General features: G+C 43.9%; 1 protein-coding gene across 6 annotated transcripts in view; it reads left to right on the top strand.

The window, feature by feature from the left end:
* Positions 1 to 20,830, top strand: part of NAALADL2 (N-acetylated alpha-linked acidic dipeptidase like 2) — a 668,594-nt gene that overhangs the window by 261,535 nt on the left and 386,229 nt on the right. For all 6 annotated transcript variants that reach the window (XM_082224107.1, XM_082224108.1, XM_082224109.1 and 3 more), the window contains one exon: positions 552 to 1,044. In XM_082224107.1, coding sequence (XP_082080233.1) covers positions 560 to 1,044 — 485 coding nt within the window. In that variant the 5' untranslated portion in view covers positions 552 to 559. The remainder of the gene's footprint in view (positions 1 to 551; positions 1,045 to 20,830) is intronic.

The raw sequence follows: 20,830 nt of genomic DNA, 5'->3' as shown, positions 1-20,830 counted from the left end.
TTCAAATGCTTGTAAGACATGCCAGTGGCCTTGACCTGATTGGCAAGCATACCTGGCAGCCGGGAGCTGATTGGCATCTTAGCAACCCCAAGATAAGAGAAGCTCTCACCCTGCACATTTTTAAATAGGGCCTTCACTTCCTCTACTCCTTTTGCAGACCTCAGCCAGAGATCCACCTTTTCTGAACTCCACTCAGTCCTGGGTTTGGGTTACTCCCTAAACAGCATACAAATCCTGATTTATAAATGAACAATACAGACTGGACTCTCCACTTAAAAGCTTTGCTGAAAAAGGAAAGCCTTCAATAAGCAACAAAAAGGGCAACAGAGATGTAACGGAAAGGAGGAGGGATTCCAAATAAATAAAGTTACACAGTTTAGATATTTTTTTAAAATATGAAAGCTACTTATAAAAGAGGCTAGAATACCAGATCACTACAAATCTCCCGGCATTTATGAATCTGCATCTGATCAATGCATTAAAGAACAACCTAGAACTCTGTTTAAAACAATTCATTGCCTTTGGGTTGACTTTATCCTTTTAACCCACAGGTAAAAAGATGGCGTACCACAAAGTCGGCGCAGACCAGAGGGCACAATATCTAGATAGTGATGACCTTCAAGCCACTTCCCTGGAGCTAGAATGGGATATGGAGAAAGAACTGGAGGAGCCCGGCTTTGACCATTTCCGGCTGGATGGGACAGTCCATGAACAAGTGGGAATTACTCAAAACACGGACCTGGATCTGGAGCCCATCCAGCCATCAGCATCTCCCAAAGGGAGGTTCCAGAGGCTTCAGGAAGATCCGGATTATGTCTCCCATTATACAAGGCCTCCACCAAAGAGCAACCGCTACAGCTTTTGCTGGATATTTAAGCTATTTTGCACTGCTTTGAGTCTATTTATTTTGGGGGTTTTGATCGGCTACTATGGACACGTACGGTGCCCTCCTTCCCCACCACCACCTCCAAAACCAAGTGATCCTCACCTCAGCCAGGAGATTCTGAAAGAAATCCAAGCAAAGGATGTTGCACAGATTTACAGGTATGTGTGTATGTTTAAAAGCAATTGTATGATGTTGGCAAATGTATGTCTTGCTCAGTATTTTCATTAGCTGATTATAAGGAGTGGGTATACTCTCTTGGTAGCTCCACCACCCTCAGAAGCTTGGAGTGCTGGTGGCCTTGGAGAGGGCATTCTCTGTGGCAGACTTTAAGTTGTGGAACTGCGTCCCCATAGAGGTGCGTCTAGCACCTTCATTATACAACTTCTCGAGAAGGCTGGATGCACCTCGGCCTTGGCCCAGTATACCTGAAGGAGCGTCTCCACCTCCATCATTCAGCCCAGACACTGAGGTCCAGCGCCGAGGGCTTTCTGGCGGTTCCCTCACTGCAAGAATTGAGGTTACAGGGGACCAGACAGAGGGCCTTCTTGGTAGTAGCACCCACCCTGTGGAACACCCTCCCACCAGATGTCAAGGAAATAAACAACTATCTGACTTTTAGAAGACATCTGAAGGCAGCCCTGTTTAGGGAAGTTTTTAGTGTTTGATGTTTTATCGTGTTTTTAATATTGTGTTGGGAGCCACCCAGAGTGACTGGGGAAACCCAGCCAGATAGATGGGGTATCAATAAATTATTATTATTATTACTACACCTTTTTACTCCAGCTTTTGGCACTTGAGATTAATATTTGTAGCAAGTTTTTTAAATGTTGTAACCTGCCCTTGGACCTTAGGGTGAAGGATGTGTTAACAACAACATCTGGGCAAGGGATTGAACCAAGTGTTTCCCTCTCTGCTGGGTACAGTTAATCCTGACTTCTGGGATTGGCAATTTCAAAAACAGGCAGCCCTAGTTGGTAGACATGGTGGAATTAGGAGCAATGCAAAAGGCAACTGATGTCTCAAGCATTGTGGGAACAGAAATAGCATTTGTGACAAGCACAAGTGTTTAGTGCATCTCACATGGCAAAGTAAGTCAAACTATGGCTCCCTGAGAGTAGCTCACAGGACTAGGTTGAAGCTTTCTCTTGTACTGCTTGTTTTCTGTCTTCAGGGATTATTATTATTATTATTATTATTATTATTATTATTACTACTATATTTTAAAGGGCATTCAAAATGTGTGTTGTTGCCACCCACCCACCCCGCACGTTAGCCTCCATTGGTATTGCCCCAGGAAAACCACTACCAACTGATCCTGCTGAACATATAAACTGTCTAAATTCAATTTTGGATGCTCCAGGTCTGTGCAGTGATTATCATGCCTGCCGACATTATACATATTCAGATGTTTTCATACTCTTGTAAAACATGCCTACTGTGCGGGGGAAGTTTTCTTTCCAGAAGGAAAGTAGAGATGCTGCTTCTCTTTGAGAAAAAAAAATAATATAAATGATAACCAGCATCTGTTACATGGGAACATAGAAACATTCACCCACAAGATTATTTGAATCAAATACCCACATTTCTAGAACTTTATCACTCTTTTTTAAAAAATAGTGTCTCTTTAACCCCCTATTCCATCAGCATTAACCATATTCACAAGGTGTTTTTTATTTTATTTTAAGTTGTTTTCTATTTACTTGTGCAAGCTCTCTTGTTCAGTTCCCTCCCTGAGGCTCTGCTTTGGACTGAAATCGTTAACTCCAGGTACTCCCATGGACTTTAAGCACTGTGTGGAACTGCCACGAGGCATCAAGGCCTGTTTCAGATCATTTATGATACTAATTGTTCCTCCTACTCCTTGGTTAACACACTGAATGGCTATGGTAAAGAAAAAAGAAAAAATGAATAGGTTTAGGGAGCAATCCTATATACAAGAAGCAAGCATATAGCAAGATAACATGAATTAAGCTGGCATATAGTATACCAAATCCAAACTGCATCTTGGCTGAGCCAGCCTGAGCCTGGCAGAAGGAAAACAAGACTTTAAAATAGTGTTTTAATTACCGGTACTACTGCTTCTCCGGCGATCACTTGTAGCCAAGTAAAGTTTTAAAAGTGAGACCATAAGTGACTGCGGAGGCCAATTCTAGATCCACACGTCCTTCCACAGTGGGGACATAGGTTTCCGGGTGGGAGTTGATCACGGTGAGGGTTTGCCAAACATAACTTCCTCTTAGTACATTTCTCCCTTTTGTCCTGATTTTGAGCATCTTCAAAGCCCATGACACTTTGGTAAAGGCTGTTCTCCAATTGGAGCGCTTGCGGGCCAGTGTTTCCCAGTTGTCGGTGTTTATACTACATTTTTGTAGAATCTTTGAACCTCTTTTGTTGACCAACAGCATTACGCTTTCCATTTTTAAGTTCGGAATAAAGTAGTTGCTTCGGAAGATGATCATCAGGCATCTGCACAACATGTTGAAGAATCATTGCTTCAACACTGGGGATCTTTGCTTCTTCCAGTACACTGGCATTAGTTCACCTGTCTTCTCAGGTGATGTGTAAAATTTTTCAGAGACACCGTTGATGGAATATTTCAATGATCCAGTGAGTGAGGTTTGAATTACAGCACTCTTTTTGCAATATTAAGTTATGCTGAGTTGTCAGGTCATGGGACTGATCTGAAGGGGTTTAGGATCAACCCTAAATCTCTCCCCTTTTGGTCCCAAGCCTGCCACACCCTTGGAATCCCCCTTATACCACCTTAGATCTACAGGGCTTGGCTGAGCCAGTTGGGAATGGGAGGGATATCCTGGTCTCTCCAACTGAGCTGAGGATGGGAACTTATGTCTCCAGCCAGTGATCCAGTGGATCCCGCTTATCTTGGTAGATCTTGATATCAGAACAGCTATGGCTCTTCTTAGTAATATAAAGTCAACACCGCTAGCTCTCTTAAAATGCATAACTTTCCCACAGTTCAGTTTGTGAATCAAGACATTTTGCCCCCTCTTGGCATTTTGCCCCCTCTTGGCATTTGCTCCTGGCAAACCGTGTTTCTTCTGAAGCACTGCCCCTGCAGAAATGCTTAATACTAGCGTTCCAATTATTGGCTTGTGTTGAATTTGCTAATTAGTCTGAAAGCACAGGCAGAGATGATTGCTTTTGTGTATTTAAGACCCCCAAAAGAGGAATTTTGAGAAAGGAGCACCCAAAAAGGGACAGTAATAGAGCTAGTCAAGCTTCGGAACAACAGGGCTGAATATCACCAGAGCTGTCTAAAATGCATTAAAAATCCAAAAGAAATGAAGAGCTTTTAGTCTCCATAGGCACTGGATTTTTCTGTCTGGTATTGCAGATGCCACACTGAAAATTACTGAGCCAGAAGGTGGGGCAGATGTTCTACTTAACTATGTGTTAACTTGTTTGAATCTCTGCTACCCCTAAACACAGAGCTAATCATAGTATAGCTACAAGTGGGATCATCAACAAAATGTTCAGGGTTCCAATAAGACATGCCCTTTCCCAGGACACTCCATTGTGTTCCACTCCTATTCCCTTCCTGGTTTTCCACTACCACCACTCACAGTATTCCATGGCCACTGAAAATGATGAGTTCTCATTGGGCTGCTTTTTTTGGGGTGGCGATCCCTTAAGGAAGGACATTTCACAAAGAGAGCTTTCATTTTGTAGTCATCAGCAGTGCTTCCAATAATAACACTGAAAGAAACTTATCACTCAACAGTGGTGTATAAGGATCTAAATTTGTGAGCGGGTTGTCTCTATTATTCTGTCAACAGAAATATTGGCAGATTGGAAGCTGCCATCTATGGGGTCAGAGTGTTGGTCTGTCCAGTGCAGTATTGTACAGACATACCGTGGAAGTTGAACGGAATCAGTTCTGGAAGTCCGTTCGACTTCCAAAATGTTTGTAAACCAAAACGTGGCTTCTGATTGGCTGCAGGAAGCTCCTGCAGCCAATTGGAAGCTGCGGAAGCCCCATCAGACATTCAGGTTCCCAAGAACGTTCGCATAGCAGAACACTCACTTCCGGGTTTGGGAGGTTCAGGAGCCAAAACGTCTGAGTACCAAGGTGTTCGGAATCCAAGGTACAACTGTACTGGGAAGCAGTAGTTCTCCAGGATTTCAGAGAGGGGACGTTCCCAGCCCAACTTGGAGATGTCGGGGTTTGAACCTGGGACCTTTTGCACAGCCAGGCGCTCTGTAACTGAGCTTCAGCCCTCCTCCAGCAGATATGTGGGGTAAAATGATGTCCGTGTCATCAGTTTCTTTGTATCCTACTTTTCTGTGGTAAACAATGCTCAAGCCAGCTCACGGTGTCAAAATAGTTCACATTATAAAACATGGCAACATATTCAAGATAATCCACTCACAATTACAAAACATACTAACAAAACTTAAATAATCATATAGATATGAATAGGCTCATCAAAAGATATCACATTATAATTATCCACTAATAAGTCATGCCAATATGGAAGCAGAATCCAAACAATAGGAAAAATGATTCGTCTTATCCGAAACTACCTGCTAAACCATTCTGCTGGCCTTCCGGTCCAAAGACAAGAGTGGTGATGGTGGAAGGCATGTGAAAATGCAGTTGAGCCAATGGGGTTGAATTTCTGCATCGTGATTCCCTTTCAGCTCAAGCTGCAACTCAGCAGTAGAGCACATCCTTTGCCTGCAAAAGTCACTAGGTTCAATACCCGTTATCTCCACGTAAGGGTTTCAGAACCCCCTGTCTAAAACCCTGGATAGCTCCCACCAGTCACTGCAGAAAATACTGGGCTACATGGACCATTGGTCTAACTAACTCTCCATAAGACTATTCCCCATGTGCCAGCCAAGGCATAGCGAATATGATGCCCTCCACATGTTGTTAGAGTACAAAACCTAACATTCCTAGTCAGTATGGCCAGTGGTCAGAGATAGGGATGGATGGATTGGTCCGCTTTGAATTTCCCCATACCTAACTCTTCTGATCTTAAATTCAGTTTTCCACATTTCTGCAGCAATTTGAATTAAAATTAATTCCTCATGAAAATGAGTTTTTTAGTGCATGTTTCTTTTATTAAACATTTTTTGAATAATTAAAAAAAACACTTTTTTGCAATTTTGCCCAATAGGCACATTTTTGCAAAGCAAATGCAATATAATGAATGTGTATACATTATTTTCACAAATGTATACCTTTTTATACACATTTCTCCCCTACTATATGCATTTCTGTACACATTACTTAGCTGGCGAACTCCGACTGCAAAATTCGGAGATTTGTGAAGGTTTTGATTCACATATTATTTTGGAATGTGCAGATTTGGTAAGGTAAAGGGTAAAGGGACCCCTGACCATTAGGTCCAGTTGTGGCCGACTCTGGGGTTGCGGCGCTCATCTCGCTTTATTGGCCGAGGGAGCTGGCGTACAGCTTCCGGGTCATGTGGCCAGCATGACTAAGCCGCTTCTGGCAAACCAGAGCAGCGCACAGAAACGCCGTTTACCTTCCCGCCAGAGTGGTACCTATTTATCTACTTGCACTTTGACATGCTTTCAAACTGCTAGGTGAGCAGGAGCTGGGACCGAGCAATGGGAGCTCACCCCATCGCGAGGATTCGAACTGCCGACCTTCTGATCGGCAAGTCCTAGGCTCTGTGGTTTAACCCACAGTGCCACCCATCTCCCACCAGATTTGGTAGGATCACCTAAATCAAATTTCTCCCCCATCCCTAGTCAGAGATGGTGGTAATGATAGTCCAGCAACATTTGGAGGGCATCCCGTTTGCTACCCGACCAAACAAATGCATCCCTGCAGGTCTCTAGGGGTGTACGATTTTGTGTTCATCTGCGACGTGATGGATTTACTTTGTCCTTCATTCGGTATTTTCTTGCAGCAGGGAATTAGTGAAAATCCAAAAACAGTATGTGCGTATACACATTTCTCCAGCACTTAACACACTGCACTGAAACAATTTCTGAAGGCCATAAAACACCTGTTTGTAGGTAAGAAAGAATTAGTAGGCTGTCCCTTGCGTGTGTAGCACAACGGTGAGAGGCTTATAATGAACAGTGTCGGCTGAAGCCCAGGTGTTTCCTCCCATAATGTGCTAGCATATAGAAATTGCTCCAAAGTTAAAGAGGCACGTCAGCATAAAATGTACAGTGGCACCTCGGGTTACATACGCTTCAGGTTACATACGCTTCAGGTTACAGACTCCGCTAACCCAGAAATAGTAGCTCGGGTTAAGAACTTTGCTTCAGGGTGAGAACAGAAATCATTCTCCTGCGGCATGGCGGCAGCGGGAGGCCCCATTAGCGAAAGTGGTACCTCAGGTTAAGAACAGTTTCAGGTTAAGAACAGACCTCCGGTATGAATTAAGTACTTAACCTGAGGTACCACTGTACAGCACTTGTGACTGTATACCACCAACCCATAAAAAATGACATCGCCTAACAGCAATGCGCAACGTAAGAAAAGGGGTTATTTTAATTATTACTGTGATTATTTGATTAATTTATGAATTGCTCTTCATGTGGGTCTCTAATGGAGCAATCCTATGCACACAAAAATGGGTGTAAAGCAAGCCAGCATAAGGTTACACTGGATCCAAACCCTGTTCAGCCATTGGCTTGGCAAAGGGAAAACAAGCCTTTAAAATAGTGTTCTGTGCTGGTTTGTCATGAGGCTGAGCTAAACAGGCTTAGCATTCATCCTGTTTCCCACTTCTCTACTCCCTGGCTCTGAGACATGGTACTTGCAATCTTAGTAGCATCGTTTTTGTTCCTATTGGTTGTTTTTGAAACTGTACTCGACCTTGCCCTGTTTTGTTTTGTTTTCCACTTTTTTCTTTCTTCTTTTTTTTTTTTTGGCCATAAATTGTTACTTTTAAATTCCTACTTTGCAGGCAACATCTGAAAAAAAAAAACCACAGTTCTGTGTAAGGTAAAAGTGTGCATCTAGTGGTTATCTTTCCTTGTTCTGTTGCTCCACCTCGCCCTTGGTATTAATCAAAGACATTCTGAGGCCTGATCCTATGATAGTTCTGAGAGAGTCAGCAGTTTTGCTTAGCTATCCCTGGGGCATCCTTTGAGGAAAGGTTTTGAAGCAAACCTTTCAGAGCGAAAAGCCTCAACAGTTTAATTAGCAGTCCCTGGTAATTGCTTCAACAATCATCAGGGTTTTGCTGCTACTGAATTAAACGTATCAGCTTTCATTAACCATCCTGTGGATCTTCGGGGAAGTGGGCAGGATAGCCTCTCAGTTGCGGGAGCTGATGAGGCTGCCAGCATTTTTACATATTGACTTAGAGAGCTGACGCAGCGTAGGGACTTAAGTTTGCAATGCACACTTAACCTGGTATTGACATGTCCTCCTATTTGAAGCGTAGTCCTCCAGATGTTGTATGCTAGAACTCCCAGCATCCCTGACCATTGGTCATGCTGGGTGAGGATCATAGAATTGTAGAATTGTAGAGTTTGAAGGGACCCCAAAGGTTATCTTGGAATGCAGGAATCTCAGCTAAAGCATCCAATGACAGTTGGCCATCCAACCTCTGCTTTAAAACCTCCAAGGAAGAAGAGTCCACCACCTTCTGAGGGCATCTGTTCCACTATCAAACAGCTCTTACCACCAGAAAGTTCTTTCTGCTGTTTAGTCAGAATCTTCTTTTTTGTAACTTGAAGCCATTGATTTGGGCCCTACCCTCTGGAGCAGGAGAAAACAAGCTTGTTTCCTCTCCCATGTGACAGCCCTTGAGATGTTTGATGGGCGGGATATAAATAATAAATTATTATTAATTATTATTATTTGAAGATGGCTATTAAGTCTCCTCTCAGTCTCCTCTTTTCCTGGGCTAAACATGCCCAACTCCTTCAACCATTCCCCACAAGGCTTTGTTCATTTGGGATGATGTGAATTGTACCTTACAACATCTATAAGGCACCACATTGCCTACCCTTGTACTAGACTATAATAGCAGTCCCAGAGCAAGATTATTGAGATAATATATGTGAAATGCTTTGTGGTGTGCTTTAAAGTGATGAGGGAAAGGTTGTGGCGAAGAGGTAGAGCACATGCTTTGCAAAAGCTCCCAAGTTAGATGCAGAGCTACTACCAGGCAGTAGATGCTAAATGGACCAATAGATAAATCTAGGTGGACCAAAGTAGGCAAGTTCCTGCATCCTTATGATATATACATATAAATGCTAATTATGTAAGTATGTACATGAGGGATGCGGGTGGCGCTGTGGGTTAAGTCCAGAGCCTAAGACTTGCTGATCAGAAGGTCGGCGGTTCGAATCTCCATGACAGGGTGAGCTCCCCTTGCTCCGTCCCTGCTCCTGCCAACCTAGCAGTTTGAAAGCACATCAAAGTGCAAGTAGATAAATAGGTACCACTCCAGCGGGAAGGTAAATGGCATCTCCGTGCACTGCTCTGGTTCGCCAGAAGCGGCTTAGTCATGCTGGCCACATGACCCGGAAGCTGTACGCCGGCTCCCTCGGCCAATAAAGTGAGATGAGCGCCGCAACCCCAGAGTCGGTCACAACTGGACCTAATGGTCAGGGGTCCCTTTACCTTTACTATGTATGTGGAACCTTTTCCCAAAGCAGTTTACAGACAAAAATAAGAACTGCTAAAAACAATTGTTAAAAAATAATAAAATAAGCCTTGATAGAAGTAAAACTATGTAGAAATATAAAATCTATTAAAACAGCACAGCATGAGCCCTTCCATTAAAAGTTCTCAGTTCCCCAAAGCCTGCTTTAACAGGAAAGTCTTCACCTCCTGTCGGAAGGGCAACAAGTACCAAGCCAGTCTAGCTTCTCTGGGAACGGCATTCTGAAGTCTAGTAGCAGCTTCCAGAAAGGCCCTCTCCCACATCCCTTCTGAATGTGCCATTGGAGATTGCGGGACTGAGAGAAGGGCCTCCCTTGAAGATCTCAGAACCCAGGCAGTTTCATATGAGGAGATATGGTCTTTCAGATAGCTTGGACCTAATCTGTTTAGGGCTTTATAGGCAGTGCTTTTCCCACCAGGTGGAGTACAGTTCCGACAGCAAGGGAGGCAGGGGCGCATTTATTTGACCTGCACCAGAACCAGGAGCAAACCCAAAACCAGCTAGGCAGACAGCTTACTGTAGTGCTTAGCACTTCCGCAGGCAGTGAACACGACTGTTGTCAAACTGGCATCTGTTCAGGGCTGCCCCAAGTCACTCAGCGACTTACTGTAACAACTTCATGGTGAGTTCTGGCACCTATTTTTCTTGGGGGGAAGCACTGTTTATAGGTCATAACCAGCACTTTGGATTGTGCCCGGAAACAGACCAGTAACCAGCCGAGCTGTTGTAGCAAGGGACTCATATTCTCCCTAGAGCCCATATTGTTCTTACACAAGAAATTCTCAAACGCTTCGATGTTGTTAGAAAAGGAAACTAGGTTTCTCTTGATGTATGGTGCTGTTAAATATGTTACTGCAGCTCTGCGGCATGTGTCCGCAACAATTAGCAATTAGCTTCCTGCCTTGTGTACACAAATCAAATTGCACAAGCCTCCAGGGAGATGAGTCTTCCTCCGGTTGCTTCTCGCGGGACTTCTCCTCCAAGTCGTCAATCCTGCAAGCAGCCATTTACCTAAGGGGTGCTAATAAGACAGGCCAGGCAGTTCCCAATTCTGCAGAGAATCGCCAGTCTGCAGGTCCGTTGTACTGAATTGAACTATTGTTCATTCCATGCTCACAACAGGAGTGACAAGAATGAAGGCCGTTGAGGAGTGAGGGTTATTTTATTTTTTTTTTTATTTTTTGTTCTCTGGGAATCGATCGGGGATAATGAAATTGACGTTGTCTGAATAGTAATCAGTTTCAATGAGCGGCATGTTGCAGTGGCCTTACTGAAAGGAGACGGCTCGTCACAGTTCATTTCATATGGAAAGCTGATGAGTTTCCTGGGGTACTTCAGCATCAGGCTGAAATAATCACAACCAAAATTGATTTTATTCAAAGGCAAATAACTTCTTTTTTAGCAATATGTTCCTTAGCTTTGAAATGGGAGTGCGATGACTTTCAAACAAGGAGAACGTGTATGGAGAGAGGGAGGAGGTTGTGGGGAAGAGTGTTCACTCTCAGTGCAAACCATTGTGCTGGTCTCATTGTGCTGTTATGTAATGCTTTCCGATTGACAGCCAGATAGTAGGGATGCTTGAAGAAGCTTGAAGAAGTTGAGTTTCAATATGGGCTGATGTGTTCCATCCCTTCTGGGCAAATATACAAATTGGAGCTTAGTAATTCGTCGGTTTTCTGAATTTTCTGAAATATGAAGTGCGTATTTTGAGAGATAGCATGCTTAGGAATTCGTTTTTTGTTGGAATATTGAGATTTAAATCGGGAACTTTCTGTGTGTGTTTTTAAAAAATTAAGAGTAAGGCAGAAATGGGATGCAGAAGACTTAGTGGGGAACACATATGAAAGTGGCATGTTCAGGAAATAAATTAACTCCCCCATCCTTATTGGGTACATGTGTATTGTGTCTACTGAAAAGGAAAACTGGCGCATGTGCTGTTCCATATCCTGGTTAGTTTCCCCTCATGGTCAGTGGCTACCTCCTTGGCACTATATATCACACAATTATGTTTCTCTACTCCAGGTGTGTAGGGGCCTTTGACCCTCCAGTGTTCCATATCTGGAGGTCCAAACGTTCATCTCACCTACTGTAGGCCATCAGTGCCACCACCGATACAGAGCTGGAACAAGGAAGCTTGTTATGTGAGGATGTCTCATAACGTGCTACTTTTTGTATCTATAACATGATGAGCTGGAAGGATGCTGGTCGGCATTGAAACTGGTATTGTGTACATCAATGACACCTGAGGTGATTATTCATCATCATGCTTGAAAGATTATTAGTCTCAAAAATAATAATACAAAAAAATAAATAAATACTGTGGACTTGGAAAGGGTGCAGAAGAGGACACACAAGAAGTTCCAGGAGCAAGATCAACTCACCAAGGTGAGGAAAGGTCTCTTAGCTTCTTCCCAAAGTTGGGAAAGTGCTAGCTAGGCCACAGGTCAGCAACCGTTTTCAGCCGTGGGCCGGTCCACCGTCCCTCAGACCATGTGGTGGGCCAGATTATATTTTGAAGAAAAACAATGAACGAATTCCTATGCCCCACAAATAACCCGGAGATGCATTTTAAATAAAAGGACACATTCTACTCAAGTAAAAACATGCTGATTCCCGGACCGTTTGCGTGCTGGATTGAGAAGGCGATTGGGCCACATCTGGCCCCGGGTCTTAGGTTGCCTATCCCTGAGCTAGGCTTTCAGAAGGAGGCGGGAGGACTCTAGGACCCTGTCAGAGCCTCACACCTCTTTCCCAAAACCCAGCACCATGCTTACCAAGCTTTGAGACAGCGCCCCCTCCCATTTGCTCAGCACCCAGTGCTACTTGCACAAACCTAAACCTGCCCCTGCCTCAAGTGTCAAAAAACAGGGTAAATAAATGTGTCTTTAGCATTCTCTGAAAGCTGTACAATGAAGCAGCCAGACGCATCTCTGTGGGGAGCAAATTCCACAAATTATTGTTATCACGGGGGGGGGGGGTGTTCTGCCCTGTGCTTCACCCTGCTTTCTTTGTTCTTTAACGTGAGAGAGGATCAAATTTAATTCTGGAAATGACAAATATTTGCTGTAGTTTTCACCCTGACTCCCTGACCTTAATATGTCTGCCCCCCTCCCCCGCACAAGATTTATATTCTGCTCTGCTTGATAGTAATAAAACCTCAGAGAGGTTTACATAAGTTAAAGCAGTTTTAAAACATTGTTTAAAACATTCGAAATATAATTAAAATCAACGATCAGCCAAAAAACAGGTTAGAATCTGTGCTAATATTGTACACATCAAACATGTTTTTGCAGAGAAGAACAAAGTGAAGTTGCTTGCCTGATTTCCATAGGCAGGGAGTTACACACTATGTGACCACACTAAAAAATCTATTTCTTATGCATGCACAATGAGTGTACTGAGATGCCTGTAATAGGCTCTAAGGCATATGCCTACAGATGAGATCGCAGCACCAAAATGAGTCCCGACATGATTGTGGAATCAGGTGACACTTTCTTTTCCCACTGAAATTTAATCAGTGTACACATATGCCGAACTGGAGCCAACCCGTATGGAAGAACAAAATGCACACCAAAGAAAATGACAAAACTGTGCGTTCTCTGTGGTTGAATAATGTCTGGTTATCAGAATGAAAAATTGGCAAAACATTAACATATCTGTGCTGCTCCAGGAAGAAGATCAGGTATCTCCCCCTCAAACCCCCCCCCCCTAAAATCCAGGGAGATATTCAGGTAGGGATAATTTTGTAAGCACTCCTAAATGCTACTGCTCATCTTAGTCACCTGCTGTGATAAAGTTAATCTTTTTCTCACACTCCCATGGACACTCTCTCATAAGCATTCAATTAACATTAGGAATGCTCGTTAGAAATCTATTCAGCCTCTCTTTTGTTTCTCCAGATCGCTAAGAATGAAATGTCAAGCAGCTCTTTAAAATTTCCATTCATCTTATTAACGATTTCTTAGTACTGGATAAACAATCATTTTCCCAAAGTCTCAAACATGACCAGCAATTTGTACATTATTATATTTTAAATTAATAAAAAAGGAACACCATATGTGTACACACACACACATATATAGTCATACCTCAGGTTACAGATGCTTCAGGTTGCACATTTTCGGGTTCTGCACCACGCCAAACCGGAAGTGGGTTACTTCCGGGTTTTGGTGCTTGCGCATGTGCAGAAGCGTTGAATTGCGACCCGTGCATGCGCACACACGGCGCTGTGGGTTGCGAATGCTGTGGGTTGTGAACGTGCTGCCTGCACGGATCACATTCACAACCCAAGCATCCACTGTACACACACACACACACACACACACACACACACACACACACAACCCACACAGTGGTTTAAAGAGCAAGCGCAACTGCAAAGTGCCTGGGATTGTATGGCTGCATCCTTTGCATGTACTGGTATTTTAATCAGGGTAATGTATCTGCAGATGACCAGAGAACCTAAGAAGACCAAAGGCCCATCTAGTTCTAGCATGTTGTTCTCTCAGTGGGAAGCCTGAAAACAGCACCCAAGAGCAACAACACTCGCCCCCCCTTCTCATTTCCTGAAATCGGTAGCCAGAGGCATACCAAGCCGAACCCTTGGTCCACCAAGCTCATTATTATAGAGGTTCTTCAGCATTTCATAGAATCATAGAATCATAGAGTTGGAAGAGACCACAAGGGCCATCAAGTCCAACCCCCTGCCAAGCAGGAAACACCATCAGAGCACTCCTGACATATGGTTGTCAAGCCTCTGCTTAAAGACCTCCAAAGTAGGAGACTCCACCACACTCCTTGGCAGCAAATTCCACTGTCGAGCAGCTCTTACTGTCAGGAAGTTCTTCCTAATGCTTAGGTGGAATCTTCTTTCTTGTAGTTTCGATCCATTGCTCCGTGTCCGCTTCTCTGGAGCAGCAGAAAACAACCTTTCTCCCTCCGCTATGTGACATCCTTTTATATATTTGAACATGGCTATCATATCACCCCTTAACCTCCTCTTCTCCAGGCTAAACATGCCCAGCTCCCTTAGCCGTTCCTCATAAGACATCGTTTCCAGGCCTTTGACCATTTTGGTTGCCCTCCTCTGGACACGTTCCAGTTTGTCAGTGTCCTTCTTGAATTGTGGTGCCCAGAACTGGGCACAGTACTCCAGGTGTGGTCTGGCCAGAGCAGAATACAGTGGCACTATTACTTCCCTTGATCTAGATGCTATACTCCTATTGATGCAGCCTAGAATTGCATTGGCTTTTTTAGCTGCCGCGTCACACTGTTGGCTCATGTCAAGTTTGTGGTCAACCAAGACTCCTAGATCCTTTTCACATGTACTGCTCTCAAGCCAGGTGTCACCCATCTTGTATTTGTGCCTCTGATTTTTTTTTGCCCAAGTGCAATACTTTACATTTCTCCCTGTTAAAATTCATCTTGTTTGTTTTTGCCCATTTCTCTAATCTGTCAAGGTCGTTTTGAAGTGTGATCCTGTCCTCTGGGGTGTTAACCACCCCTCCCATTTTAAAGAGGAGAATTTTGTTTTCTACCCAGACGTGTCTGGGGTTGAACATGGGGACTTTTTTCTGCATTCAACGCAGTTTCCCTACCGCAGAGCGGCAGCTCTTCCCCACACGCACTTTTAATTCTAACCACTTTGCCCTTTTCCCCGTGCTACAGCCGAAATGCCCATCTTCATCACCCAGAAGTGATTATGTCTAAACCTGCTGGATGCACTCTGATGTGTCCTAGCGCTCCCTGCACCCCACACCGCTCCTGTTCCTCTTAGTTAGATTTGCATTTTGCAATGCCCTTCCAGACATTGGATCACGGCGAGCCACCTGCCTCTGCTGACATATTCAAATAATTTGGGATGGAGGCCAGTTCTGTGCAGGGCCTGTGCCCACTGCTTACGTGCTTGACAGTAACATCTGGCAACACAGATGCTGAATTGGAGAGAGCCGTAATTATTTTGAGAGGAGGAGGAAAGTTGTCACGCACAATTATTATCACTCTCCCATTGCAGGTATTAAAAACCGGGGAGCTAATTCTGTTCTTAGATGGCAGCATATGTTTTTCTTTCTTTCTCGGGGAGGGCGGGGGGTGTTACCAGCATTTTGTTTTCTTCCTTGCATCTTTGAGGTCAAGCTCGCTTGATGCTTGGTGCTATCTACAGGCTTAAAAACGAACACACGCACCCTGAAAAGAGAGGAGTGGAGGTTTCAAAAAAGCAAGGGAACAGAGAACGGTGTGTGTTTTCTTTTCTTGGAACAGTGACACAATAGCCATTGTGAGGGCTGCCAAGCTATGCAGGGGAGTCCATTCGAAGTGGAGGCACATGACAAGGTCCTCTGCTGGTTATGCGCCATGTCCCCGAGCCAGTCGTCAACAAAAGCTGTCGGATTCGGTCCTAGTGAAAGGACTGTGCTTCTGCCTTGCTTTTCTCAGCTGTGGTGACCTTTGGATTTTTCCCCCCTTCTTAGTCTTTTTCACCCCCTTCAGCATCTTCTCTGCTTCTTGTCTTCTCCCACATCCTCCCTGTGTCCCTCGCAGGTTATTAATAGAATATGACAGGTGTGATTGAACGTGAATGTGTATTTGCAGAGTTATCGTGAAGCAAATATTTAGACTGTCTGGTAAGACAAGCAAATCAGGGGCTGTGGTGTGTGTGTTTGTGTGTTTGTGTGTGTGTGTGTGTGTGTGTGTGTGTGTGTGTTTTAATTAGAAGAGGCAGTTGAATACCCAAAGTCTGCACCTGCATTGCAAAGAAGCATTGGAATGACACTGTTTCATTGCAGACAGGTTGAAAACCACTGGACTTGTCTTTTGTTTCAAAGATATAATTTTGGAGAACAGGAGTACTAAAAAGGAAAAGGAAAATTCCACGCTACAGAATATATTTAGTTCAGAATGATGGGAACAACCCACCTGAATGTCAGCATGTTTGGACCTAGTTTGGTTTTCATGTAAGAGCAATGTCATTGTCAACAACAAAATTGCTGTTGTTGTTTTCCTTTATTTCTAAGATGTTTACCAAGCCTTTCTATATGGAACATTATGGATAGAGCAATCCTAACTATAGGAAGCCCGTGTAAAGTACCTCTATTCTGAACTCTGTCTAAGAGCTTCTGGGAGGGGCCACTGCCAGCTGAGTCTGCAGATGAGCTGCCAAGCTTTGAGGATTGGTCCCTAGGCCACATGACAGGAGGGTGGAATAGGTGTAAATATCTCCTTGCCCCATCCTGCTCTCACCACACATCCAGAACATCTTGGTGCCTGGTACAAACTGTCAGCATCTTGCAAGGCCAGCACATCCCATTTTGTTGCATAAGGTGGAAAGGGAATGTGGTGTCGTGCTGTCCCCCACTGTGCTGCCACCATGCCCTGCTGAAGCCTCCCTTAGCTGTGGCGGCGGCGATGTCTGGTGAGATCGCACCAAAATCGCATGAGATTTCATGTGTTCCATGAGATCTCATGCCAGAAACCAGTCCCAGCTTCTCTGTCGGTGGTGGGATGAGCAGGATGGGTGGGATGAGCAGATGGTGCCTCTTTGACTTCTGTTGCCCAAGGCAGCTGCTTCACCCTGCCTCATGGGCAGGCTGGCCCTGACATCTAGCCACACAATGATATGAGTAGTGATCTGTAGGTCATATGCTAAACCCAGTATCCCCCTGTTGCATCGTTGGCATAAGGATGCTGGAGGAATTTGATTCATTTCATGTTTTAAAGTGAATCTAGCCAATTCACACTTTCTGAAACGACGCACGAATTTTAACATGGGCAGTCTTTGAAATTTAGGCATCTCTGAATTTTGTAATGCAGTTCCGAAACCAGGTAATGTGTGCCAAAACGCTTAAATTGCATAAAATGAAAATAGCAGTGAAAATAGCATACAACATTCGATATATTGGGGCAAATGTGAATATTAGGGAAAACATGCTTTGCAAAATGTACAGAAATGCATTAACAAACTGTATATTACATAAAAGAATGCACTAAAATGTTGGTAAATTCTCATGAGGACTTTTTTAAAAAAGAAATCACTAGCATGTGGAAATGTGGAAAAATGAGCAACTAAAATTGTGTTACAGAGAGTTGGACTAAATGACACTTTGGGTCCCTTCCAGCCCTACAATTCTATGATTACATGACAGATTTGCCCTTCCCTCCTTAAGAGGCAGGAACTGCTAGGCTTAACATCTGGATGGGAACTGCAGCCTGCCTACACCATTAAAAACACACCATATTGGTTTTTAAGTGGACTTCACACAGTTAAACAGGTGCCTGTTTCCTCTCACAGTTAATTTTCCTGTACACGTGACGTTCATTATATGTGGCAAAAAATGTCTTATTGGGACTAATGTATGACACAGCCTTTCATGCAATGCCTCCGGTGATTAATGTTCCTTATTATTTTCAACATTTCTTTTCCCTTTGACTAAGACATTCAAATCATCCTTCTCACTGATTCAGAAGATTGGAGGATGGGAGAGGAGTGCTGAGAAAAGGATTATCTTTGTCGAAACTGCGCTGCCTTCTCCTGCCTTTTGGTGGCATATTAATTCTTGAGTCAATATTGCTGGTCAACTGAAAGAGAGAGAGAGAGAGAGAGAGAGAGAGAGAGAGAGAGAGAGAGAGAGGGAGGGAGGGAGGGAGAGAGGGAGAGAGAGAGAGAGAGAGACTATTATGTGGTTTGGCTTAATGAAATATTGCTGAACTGTAACAAAATGGAAACAGTAGAATAACCTTTGCAGCTTTTAAGAACAGCACATCAAATTGCCTCGCTAATTATATTTGATCCATGTGCCTTGCGGTTTCTTTTCTTTTCTACACTCTGTTCTGAAAAGTTTGCAACTGTGCAGCTGCCTATAATGAGATCCTGTTATCAGGGGAAGGGGACATTAAGTGGTGCAGGGGGAGAGGAGCTGGGATATGGGGAAGCAGAGGTAGGGGGAAAGATTGTGGCAGAGTTTTATTTTTTAAAAAGCAAAATTTGGAATTGTCCAATGTTATGTGCATCACTGAAACATGGTCGTGCATTTTCCATGTACATACATTCTTTCTTGCTTAAATTCTTTGGGAAATCCCCAGAACTGAGAACTCGAACGCAGTTAATGCCCTAATCATGTCCCTATAAAGAATGTCATTGTGGATGTTTCTGGCATCACAGCCTTTGCCATAGCATTGACAGCTACACATGACTTCTTAAAACAGGGGTCTCCATATTCTATAAGATTAGAATTACTGGTGAATATTCTGCGAAGAGGGTGGCGCTGAGGGTTAAACCACAGAGCCTAGGACTTGCCGATCAGAAGGTCGGCAGTTTGAATCCCCACGACGAGGTGAGCTCCCATTGCTTGGTCCCTGCTCCTGCCAACCTAGCAGTTCGAAAGCACGTCAAAGTGCAAGTAGATAAATAGGTACCGCTCTGGCAGGAAGGTAAACGGCGTTTCCGTGCGCTACTCTGGTTCGCCAGAAGCGGCTTAGTCATGCTGGCCACATGACCCCGAAGCTGTACGCCGGCTCCCTCGGCCAATAAAGCGAGATGAGCGCCGCAACCCCAGTCATGACTGGACCTAATGGTCAGGGGTCCCTTTACCTTTACCTATTCTGCGAAGAGTAGCAATGGAAGGATCAAGGGCAGGCAGAGGAGAAAGAGGTAAGCTGGAGACCATGATCTGTAGTTCTAGGAGAGTGTGGGCTACAGTGGTACCTTGGGTTAAGAACTTAATTCATTCTGGAGGTCCATTCTTAACCTGAAACTGTTCTTAACCTGAAACACCACTTTAGATAATGGGGCCTCCCGCTGCTGCTGCGCCGCAGCTGCATGATTTCTCATCCTGAAGCAAAGTTCTTAACCTGAGGTACTATTTCTGGGTTAGCTGAGTCTGTAACCTGAAGCGTCTGTAACCCAAGGTACCACTGTATTTTACTTTTTGCATTGCTGTCAGACACTTTTTTTTTTTACATCACCTGTCATCACACAACATTCTCGTGATTTGGGCTTTTGAATTGCCCCAATGTTTTTGTTGAATTGCCCATTCCACCCTCCCCCTGTATCTGCCCATTTTGACTCTGGCTTTCCATTTTTAAAAAGGCCTGAGTTGTGCGTAGCTCTCCTCCACCAGATCTATGAACTGTAAATCAAGTTGTAGTCTCCTCAATCGACACATCTCTATGTGGAATCAGAGATAAATTTGGATAACCTTTTGGGCCACCGATTGTAGATGTGGAGTCACGAACGATGTCTGAAATGAACTTCACAGTCTTTTGCATGTTTTGTCAGAAGTAAGTCATCCAGAGCCAATGACAGGTCCTTTAGTCTTTATCCTCCAGCCCAATAAATTCTGCAAGGGCAAAAGTGAGACTAAGGAAGAGGAAGGCAGGCAGGCAGGGCCACACTCCAGAATAGTTTTAAACAAAAATGTTTCACGTCACCCACCATGATGGCAGGCTTTTCATTAATGTGTAACACTGGTGTTGCAAGTTAGCATTTCTGTTCTATAAGCTGCAAACAATTCTCCCTCTTCTGTACAGGTAAAATGAAGGTAGTTCTGAAGTTATTGCCAGCGATTTTGATGCATACGGGGGGAATTAGACAGTGGCACTGACATGAAGATGACCTCGGTCCATAAAGGTCTTTATGGTTGACAGCTCTCAACAGAAAAGTAAAGTGAGTCCTCACAAAAGAAAATGGAACAGACAGAGGAATGATGCTGGCAAGCATCACCTCTTGGAATAAAGGAATAAAGGAACTATACTAGGTAGCTAGGTAGGTAGATTAGATATAGATAGATAGATAGATGATAGATAGATAGATAGATGATAGATGGTAGATGGTAGATGATAGATATAGACAATGATAAATAGAAGAAAGATAAATAGATGATAGATAGATATAGATAGATAGATGCTAGATGCTAGATGCTAGATGATATAGATAGATAGAGATATAGATAGAGGATAGGTAGGTAGGTAGGTAGAGATAGATAGATGATAGATAGATAGATGAAAGTTTGCTGTACCCCAGGAGTCAGGTAACCTGTGGACCCAGCGATGGAACATGTCCCCTTGCTGCCCAGGGGGGATGCTTGTGTGTATGCAGCCACACACCCATGCTGGGGGTGGGGTGAGGGGTGGAGGAAAAATGGAGCCCACTGTGCACGCCCAGGCAGATGGGTGGGGTATAAATAATAAAAAATAATAAATATATTACTACTACTACTACTACTACTACTACTACTATTCCTGCTACTACTACACCAGTCCTGAGCAGCATGGCCATCTTAGCGCCAACTCGGGATCTGAGCATTGAAGGGTAGTGTGG

This window comes from Podarcis vaucheri, assembly GCF_965113315.1.
Source record: "Podarcis vaucheri genome assembly, chromosome: 5".
Taxonomy (NCBI): domain Eukaryota; kingdom Metazoa; phylum Chordata; class Lepidosauria; order Squamata; family Lacertidae; genus Podarcis; species Podarcis vaucheri.
Note: the sequence above shows the minus strand (reverse complement) of the source record. Positions and strands in the feature narration are given on the sequence as shown.